The sequence below is a fragment of the Prosopis cineraria genome, unplaced genomic scaffold (genome assembly GCF_029017545.1).
Source record: "Prosopis cineraria cultivar Desert tree isolate PC_DT_omini unplaced genomic scaffold, ASM2901754v1 PC1, whole genome shotgun sequence".
Taxonomy (NCBI): Eukaryota; Viridiplantae; Streptophyta; class Magnoliopsida; order Fabales; family Fabaceae; genus Prosopis; species Prosopis cineraria.
Genome location: NW_026555332.1, coordinates 49,769,708 through 49,779,280, shown reverse-complemented (window position 1 = coordinate 49,779,280; position 9,573 = coordinate 49,769,708). Strand labels below are relative to the sequence as shown.

Below are 9,573 nucleotides of genomic sequence, written 5' to 3'. Positions count from 1 at the left end.
ATATATATAATTTTACTTATGTTATTTTATTTTTTTTCTAATGCAATGAACTTTAAAAAAAAAATTAGAATATTAATTTTAATATTACATCATCCTGCACCCGGGACTCAGGTCTCGATTATTTCACTGTTGGGGGTTGTTTGGCTTTATCTACTAAATTTTACGAGGAGTCAACCTCTTGTATACTAAGAGGGAATTTTGCTGAAGGCTGAACGGCCGGTGATTAATTGTTCGTTTTCTTTTTCCTCTTTCAGTTTTTATAATATATAAACAATTAGTTGCTTCCCTAGTCACGAGTGTAATTAGAAAGGCTGAGCTTTTTTTATAAATCAAGATTATACTTTCACATAGATGTATATTGAGTAAAATAAATTTCACTACTTATTAGAAAGTCCAATTTCTCATTTTTACTTTCCCCAACAATGGGATCCTTTTTTTTTTTAGGCCAAAAATGGGATCCTTTACTTGAAAAATCTAGTCTCAAATATTTAAACATGTGGATTCAGGTATTATTAAATAAAGTCATAATATAATCCATTAAAATATATAGTTAAAGACTTGAAGTTTCAATTTGTGCCGTTTTCTCAATCTTTACAAAGAAATTAATATAATTGTCACGTGTTTTTCTTTAATCAATTTATTTTCTAGGATAGTGAAATATCCATTTCAAGGTTGATTTTAAAAAAGTAAATACATTGTGTCTAGCAGGGCTTTTATTTTTTTTCTAAATAAAGGCAAAATATGAAAAATGTAATTACTACAATAATTTCATTAAAAAATTTATTATTCATTCAATGATAACTAAATACTGGAACATGATCTCATTTTACATAGGTTTTAAAATTTTATTACTCTCTCAATTTAATTGAACCTCACCTTCAATAAAGTAATTATTTATTTTTAAATTAATCCTATCTTTTTATATTTATTCTTATTAAATATTTTACAATAAATATAAAGTTATTCATTGATAGAGATACTTTTTTAAAAATAATGATTATACCTCAAAAGACTAAAAATATTTTATATTTTTAAATATCAAACTTTTTAAAAAATAATTTACATTTTTTAACGAATGAAGTATAAAATTACTTTAAAATATTTAAAATTAAGCACATTTAAAGATACTGTAAAAAGAATTATATATATATATATATTAATTGGAACAAAGCAGGTTAAAAAACCGTGGGGAATATTATCTCAGCAGAGCAAAATGAGAGCCATAATATTTTATTTTTCTTGGGTAGAATATAATATTTGGAATTTGGTTGAAAATTTATAAATAATAAATAAAAATAACGGAACTTTAAATCTTTTAAGTTTACCTTAATTATTAATTTAATTTTTTTAATTTAATTTTTATCAATTTCATCCTTCATGTTTTTAAAAATTATTTTGTGAATCTCTTAAATTTTAAAATAAATTAACTCTTAAAATAATCTAGTGTAAAAAATATACTGACAACATGTATATGCAGTTAAATTAGAACAAATTATCCTTCAAATTAATTTAATTTTTAATAATATAATCTTTTAAATTGTATTTTATTCTCTTGTTTTTAAAAACTTCTAAGTTTATTTTTTTATATAAATAATTTTATTTCTTTTTTATTAATGTATATGCTTGACATTGGCATTTGGTTACGTGATAAAGAATTAAATTAATAGTTAAAGTAAACTTTAAAGATTAAATCTATAAAAATTTTTGAGATTAAATTATATGTGTAGTGGATTTGAAGGATTAAAAATTATATTATTTTTAATAAATAAAAGTGAAAAATTTCCGGAAGCCCACGTGGAGGCAGGAAATGCACTGGGGTCAGCACTATAGGACGGAAGAGCAAGTTGGGGAGGGAAACAAAAGCTTAAATAGAGGTCGCCTTGTTTATTCTCTTCATCACCACACACCCGGGACGGCTGCTCATTCCCCAACTCACTCTGTTCAGGTGCTAGGAGGAGACGCCTGTTGCAGAGCTCTCAGCTTCCTCTTCGGCGGCTTCAGGTCATTTTCTCTCATCTCTATTCTCTGCTCTTCACTGCTCTCATCTCACATTTTTGCTTTCACTTTCCTGCTTCAATGTTCTCGAATCCGGCCTCCCACCCTCATTTTCGCTATATGATCTATGCTAGATCTAGTTTTATTTTCATCTTGTGCTTCTGAGTTTTCTTGGAGATTTTAGATCTCTTCTGCGTTCGTTTCCCTTTTATCAGGAGTTACGATTTATGAATTTTATCCTACAGTTAAGGCGTTCAAGATTCCCTGGTGGTTTTCGTCAATATCTGATCAAAATGTTTTCCCTATTTGATTCGTTCTTGGCTAATGCGGATGGTGGGTCTCTTTCTGCTTTAGCCCTCACCGGAACCACCGTTTGAAAATACTAAGCCCAATCATATTCCCTAGCCGTTTAGGGTTCGGATCTAGCGAGAGAGAAGCCCCCCTGGCTCCATCGCTGGGTTATTTGTCGCTTACCTGGGATTGGAAAGCTGGTCGGATGACCCTTGTGTTCGTTTTCAATTTTCATTTGAGAAAATTGACAAAAGTGCATTTGAGGGTTCAATTATTTGTTGAATTTGATAAAAATATATTTTAAATATATTTTTTAGGGTTATTTAAACATGCCCTAATATCTATAGTTCCACCCCACGGCTTTCGTGGAATATTCCGTACCAGGGCTCCTTCCCCCGATTAACTGAAACGCAATCCCACTGGTGTTGTGGCTGTTTTGTTTGCTGGATTTCAGTCACTAATGCGACGGCGCCTCGATCTGGGTTTGTTTTCCGGCCACACTGGCTACTATATTATCTAGCTTCTTCGGAAGTCCTGATTTTCTAAACTGCGAGAAAAGTTTGCCATAAGAAATTTGCTGGATATATGAAACGTATTAGTATTAATGTGTTCTTAAATTTTTCTTTTCGTTATACTAGTTAATTTTTTTTATTTCATTAACTTAAACATGCTACTACATATTTGTATTTAACTTTAAGATATTATTTAAAAAAAATTAAAAGAACTTATTGTTGTTGATTTATTACTCTTTAAATGAGTTGATTAATAATACAATTATGTATATAAATTAAAAATTTTGGAATTTATTATTAAATTTTAAAAATATGATTAAAAGTTTAGTTCCAAGCTTCTCATTAATATATATTCCCAATATTTATTTCCTAGGATAACTAATTTTTGGATTTATTAACTATGCGAAATTTATTTCATTCAATTATTTAGGAAATATTCAGGCCAAAAGAAATTATTTAGGAAATATATTACTGCTGACAAATGTACGCATAACACTGGTCGCTCTCGTTTTATAGTTGGTATTAGATTAGATTTTGTAAATTGCTATTTGGCCAGTAGGTCACTTTCTTAATTAATGCGGCCAGTTCAAGTTGCGATGGGCAGAAAGATGTTCCATCATTGGGGGTAGTGTTTACACTTCATAACCTACAAGTACTTAAAATATTCGACCTGTGTAATTAATAAGGTTGGTAGTTTACCCCAAAAAAAAAAACCAAGTTGGGTAAGAATGCACGTGCCCAAAAAGAGAAGTTTGCGAGGAAATGTGGCATGAAGAGACCCAAACCATTGCATCTCGTGGTCCGTCAGGCGATTACAAATTAGTGCCGGTTCTCGGTAACTGATGGGCTGTCATTCGCCTGACCAGATCAAAGTTCTCTGCGAATTTTTTGATAAATTCTCAGCCACTTGCTGATTGACGGACAGAAGTAAATGTATTTATAAGATAAATAGCCCTTTGATTCGATCTCCCGGCAGTAATTTTGGCATCAGAGCTGCTTTGTTTAGGTTTGTACTTCAACATGGATTTAATTCGGCAGGATGATAGGTGGTTTAAGCCCGCTTCTAACGATCGAGCTCTCTATTCTTCGTCGTAAGATGAAAAGTTGCGTTCTCTGCCTGCTATTTGTTTTCACTTGGTAAAAAGAAAGACGACCTGTTTTTGGAGATCAAGCGTTCAAGACTGAATGTTTAACAAATATGGTTCAAATGGGATAAGCTAATGTGCGTGTGCTATTTTCTTTCCTTCCAAACCACATGGGTGTATTAACATGTAAAGATAGTAGGGAAAAGAATTTGTTTATCGCACGTCAAAATGATAGGGTGTTAGGCACAGTCAGGCATTGGCGTTAAATTGACCCATTTTTATTTCCAAATTGCTAGGCGTTAGACTGATGAATAGGAGGATTATGCTGACGAATTCAATTTTTGCAGACAGATTGGGTGAAAATGGGAGCAGGTGGCCGATCCTCCGTTCCTCCTGCCCTGAGGAAGTCAAAGACTGAGACGGTGAAGAGAAGCCCAGTGGAGCAGCCGCCGTTCACGCTGGGCCAGGTCAAGAAAGCTGTGCCGCCTCACTGTTTCAACCGTTCTGTGGTGCGCTCTTTCTCCTACGTCCTTTACGACCTCACCATAGCCTTCGGCCTCTATTATTTGGCTACACATTACTTCCATCACCTCCCGCGGCCTCTCTCTTTCTTGGCCTGGCCAATTTACTGGGCTATTCAAGGCTGCGTCCTCACCGGCGTCTGGGTGATCGCTCACGAGTGTGGCCACCACGCGTTCAGCGATTACCAATGGCTGGATGACACCGTTGGCTTCGTTCTCCACTCCTCCCTCCTGGTGCCTTACTTCTCATGGAAATACAGCCATCGCCGTCATCACTCTAACACCGGATCTCTTGAGCGCGATGAAGTCTTCGTGCCAAAGAAAAAGTCCGGTGTTAGTTGGTACACTCCATACCTTAACAATCCACCAGGCCGAGTCGTAACCCTTGCGTTTACTCTCACTCTTGGCTGGCCTCTCTACCTTGCTTTTAACGTTTCAGGAAGGCATTATGATCGTTTTGCCTGCCACTATGACCCATACGGTCCCATCTACTCAGATCGTGAACGGCTCCAAATATACTTATCAGATGCAGGGGTGCTCGCTGTGTTCTATGGGCTTTACCGCCTTGCCGTGGCGAATGGACTTGCCTGGCTCGTTTGTGTTTATGGAGCGCCATTGTTGGTGGTCAATGGATTTTTGGTGTTGATCACTTTTTTGCAGCATACTCACCCAGCATTGCCACACTATGATTCCTCCGAGTGGGACTGGTTGAGGGGGGCTTTAGCCACGGTGGACAGAGATTATGGTATTTTGAACAAGGTTTTCCACAATATTACAGACACTCATGTAGCGCATCATCTGTTCTCCACGATGCCTCATTATCACGCAATGGAGGCTACAAAAGCAATCAAGCCTGTTTTGGGAGAATACTATCAGTTTGATGGGACCCCAGTTTACAGGGCAATGTGGAGGGAGGCAAAGGAATGTATTTACGTCGACTCTGATGAAGGCGCTGGGACCAAAGGTGTATTCTGGTACAAGAACAAGCTCTGATTTGATTAGGATCGTTGCACATTATCAGGTGGGGAAGAAGCTTCCCTTTGTCGAAGATTTAGGCTATGTTTCGTCTCCATTTGAACTCTGTAACTTAGATTTCCTTGGAATAATTTTCTGGCTTCATAGATGTAGAATGTAGACATAGCTCAGGAGTCAGTCGTCTTGGCCCGTGTTGTTTCATGTGCCATTTTGCCTGATCCTGCAAGCTTGTGCCAATTGGTCGATCTGGTGAACCTGAGTCCAATGCTTGATTCAAGACATTTGTTTGTGATGTTATTTTATTCTTAACCACTCGAACTTGAATCTTTCAAATTTTTTTGGCTTTTTTTTTTTTTTGGGGCGGAGGGTCGACGTGAGAGTTTGGATGATTCAGGTGTGAGATTATTGCTGTTGAATCTTTCTTTCTGCCAGCTGAGAGGCATGAGGTGCGAGATGAACTAATGATGGGTCTTTCATCCTTTCCCTGATGGCAGTCCTTCTGTTTGGATCTGCTCGAAACAGAAATTTAAGTTGTGCTTCGAGTTGTCTGCTGACAACCAGGGCTTTGGTCCGACAACTAAATTTTGAACCAATATTTCAATCGGTTTACTGATCCAGTTGAGACAGTCGGTGTGGTGAGTGAGGCGCTGGTCTAATTTTTCAAGCCAACTCAGAGGTGGCTTGGTCTAATTTTTCAATTTTTTATAGAGCTGACCTTTTTCAAGAAGTTAGTCCACCCCCCCCCCCGGCTGGAAATTCACGATTATTGTTTGCTCCTTTTTTTAAATTATTATTCTCAGGAAGTCTAACACATTTTTAACTAAATATAAAGAACAAAAAAATATTATTTCAGTTAAATTTTATTTTATAATTTTTGAGAGTAAATTTGGAACTATATACACCAAGAAAGTATAGCTTACATGTGTTTTACTTGGGTTACTTTCAAGTGGTCCCTTGTTAATCTTTCCAAATTTCTGGTTTGATTAAATTTACATGAGAATTTTAGTAAATTCTCTGTTTTTAAGTATCACCGTTAGCTTCACTTAATTTGCACGCTTGCTTTGTTCTCCCGCAACAAGCGTTGCGCTGATCCGTTCTTGGGCCGATGTAGGGTTGAAACTATCCCAAAATGATTGATTCATATTGGGCCTTTTCTTTTTTGGGTCAAGCATATGGGGTCTCCTTGATCTCTTATGACAAGAAGAATTGAAAAACGTTAATTTTTCTCACAAAAAATGGATAATTTACGATCAATTGCACATGAATGAAAAAACTACTGAGAAGTGAATGCATAATATTATATTAAACATATTTTGAAAATATTATTATATTTTTTCTTTTAATTATCAAGTTTTCGTATTCAATTAGTCATAAGGTAAAAAAGAGACAATGCATGCTAAACAATGAGATAAAATTTTGAGGCGATACTTATTGTAACTGTTATTTTATGTTAAAAATTCCAGTGAGTTGTTAGCTGATGGGAAAATTAATTATTTTGTCAACATAATTTACATCAGTCGTCAATTTGATCCTGATAATTTCAAGAACTTAGAATTTTCTCCCCATGGATTTCAGCCATTTCGAGGTTTTCCGTGAGAATCCCTGTGTGCCCAACCGGCTGGGACGGTGCTGCGTGATAGCTAACGTGGCAGAGGAAATAGTAAGAGATGGATGCCAGGTCGTCAAAGAATTTGCTGAGGCAGTCCTCGAGACTTGAAGCACCGGTCAGTTTTCTCAAGCTTCACGAAATAGCCACGTGCATGAATGAGGCATAGTGGGTCCTGGGGATGGCGGCGTTGTATGGGTTAAGGACTTGATTTGCTGTCGTCAAAATTGAACCTCAGAGTACTGCGTCCTGTATTCAGTATTCACTGTCTGTCCACAGCATACCTCAAACAGACTATGGTCCTGATTTAAGGGAAAATTGAAGATCCGAAGCAGGCCCACTTGGTTCACTCCTCTACAATAATTAATGCCCGTCCGCTATAGCACCCCTCTAAGTCTCTAAAATGTGAATGTCTCTATCACTCTGTATACTATTAAGTCTTGTAAAGGGTAGCCGGGTTGGGAGCTTTGATAGCTTTTGGCGGGAAACCAGGCGGCAATGCCATTGTAAATCCAGCTGTCCAAATCAATTCAAATGAAACCCAAATGTCAATCGTATGAAAGCCGGAAACAATTTTGAATAGACTCAATCATTAGATTTTTATATGAATGTTCCTTACAATAGTTCCCCAGAAACGTAGCCTACAGAGAGATATATGATTAGTTACACGCCAATTCTGAATTATAGAAAGCCTTTTAAGTCTTCAAATATCAATTGCAAAAATAGAAAGACTTTGTTGTAAGGATGTAAAAAAAAAAAAAAAATCAACTGCTTAACATTAGTACATTACTATATGGCTGTCTTTGTTGAGCCTGACATATTTCTTTCAATTTTTATATTGATAACTTTTAATTATTTTATTGGAATTAAAGAACTGTAATTAAATCATCATACATATTGTTTTAAAAAAATCTCAATTTATCTCTATTAAATACATCATTATTTTAAAACGTATTCTTTCTTTTATATAAAGGTCCAAGAGTATTTGAGATCTCCTAAACTCATTCTTGATGCAACCTTTTTTTTTAACTTTTAAAAATTATGTAATGTTGCTCTTATTGTTAATAAAAATTAACATTAACAGCTAATTGATTAGGAAATGAGCTCAAAAATTGCATAAAAATGAACAAGAAAATTACAGTTAATGACTTGGAAATCAGTCATTTTCTGTAATTTTTTTAATTAATTAATGATTAAAATTAATATTTGTTAACAGTATGAGTTATATTACACTGTTTCAAAATGTTAAAGGAACATTACAAAAAAAATGAATTTAAATTCTCAAACGTTTTGAACTTATAGTTTATTAGCAAATTTACTATTTAACTATTATGTAAATTAATTTATAAAAAATCATGAATTTCTTGTAAAGGATAATTCATAGACGGAACAGGGAAGTATATTACGTTTTTCTACGCGCGTGTTCCCCACTACGCTGTTTCCGTACAACTCCTACCAAACCCCGATCTCGTGCCACGTCAAATTCTACTTCTGCCCCTCGTTACATGTCGTCGATTCTCTCAGATTTCCCCCCAGCCATGGCTTAATTTGTGTTGATTATGAATCTTCCCCTCCAAGTTTTATTCCAACCAACAATAACTGCTACCGCAAGCGTGCCTTTCGCATTCTTTGTACTTTTTTATAGTTCTTCTTGTTGGCCCAAAAAAAAAAAATTTAAAGGCTCTCTTATTAATAATATAATTTTTATATATTTAATATAATATACATAAAAAATATAAGGCATTTTAATTTTAATCAAATTATGTTACCTGATAAGTTTGTCAATTGTCTTTACAATAATACAATCTTTTTGTATCTATCCTTATTGTTTTACTTAAAGGTGAATTGTTAACTGGTTTATTTATTAAAAACTCATTAATTATACATTAAAAAATAAAAATATTTATATTTTTATCATTTAACATTAAAAAAAATATTTTATATTTTTTAATGAAGAGATTACCTCAAAAGTAATATGTTAGTGAACCTATAACTTGTGGGCAAAATTATCCTTTAGCCCGTATTTAATTATACTTCCAACAATCACGAAATCGCAAGGTCTACTTTGAAATCAATTAGTTATCAATCATGTTGATCAACTATTTTTTCAAAATTTCCTGGCATACAATAAAATAGGCATGTAGGAAGTTTATATTTAGCGGATGCATGTTATGTTAATAAATTAGCAATCCCATATCGTGTTGACAATCATCCAGAGTTGTTGATTTAGCTTAATAATTAAGAAATAATCATAAGACAAACTCATAAATGGGGCCTGCATTCCATCTGGTCATTTGAGGGCAGGTGCGTACGTCCCTCCTCCCAGCCTCCCGCTCGACGCATTTGATTTTCTCGATCTCTCCTATACTTTTTACAAGGAATTAAAAAGAGATTTAAAACTTATTAACTTTAATTATCTATAATTTATTGAGAAATTCTTAGATGGATCATGAGCGCACTACATCACTTATGAACTATCCCAATCTCCATAAATCTGGTGATGATGAGAGAGAGGAGGAGAAAAGAAAGGAGCAAGGAGAGAGAATGTCACAAAACAGTAAAGAAGAGTAGAGCGAAAAACTTGAGAT

At 34.7% G+C, this 9,573-nt stretch overlaps 1 protein-coding gene across 4 annotated transcripts; it reads left to right on the top strand.

Moving 5' to 3' along the window:
- Positions 1–1,863: 1,863 nt before the first annotated feature.
- LOC129319588 (omega-6 fatty acid desaturase, endoplasmic reticulum isozyme 2) lies at positions 1,864–5,712 on the top strand. 4 transcript variants are annotated; one of them, XM_054964700.1, is made up of 2 exons: positions 1,864–2,001; positions 4,235–5,712. In XM_054964700.1, exon 2 carries the CDS (start codon positions 4,246–4,248, stop codon positions 5,395–5,397), a length of 1,152 nt encoding a protein of 383 aa, XP_054820675.1. In that variant the 5' UTR covers positions 1,864–2,001; positions 4,235–4,245; the 3' UTR covers positions 5,398–5,712. The 4 variants fall into 4 exon arrangements, with proteins under 4 accessions (XP_054820675.1, XP_054820664.1, XP_054820671.1 ...); XM_054964689.1 differs by having other exon boundaries at positions 1,881–2,001; positions 4,231–5,712; XM_054964696.1 differs by lacking the exon at positions 1,864–2,001 and adding an exon at positions 2,671–2,768 and having other exon boundaries at positions 4,231–5,712.
- Positions 5,713–9,573: the final 3,861 nt, after the last annotated feature.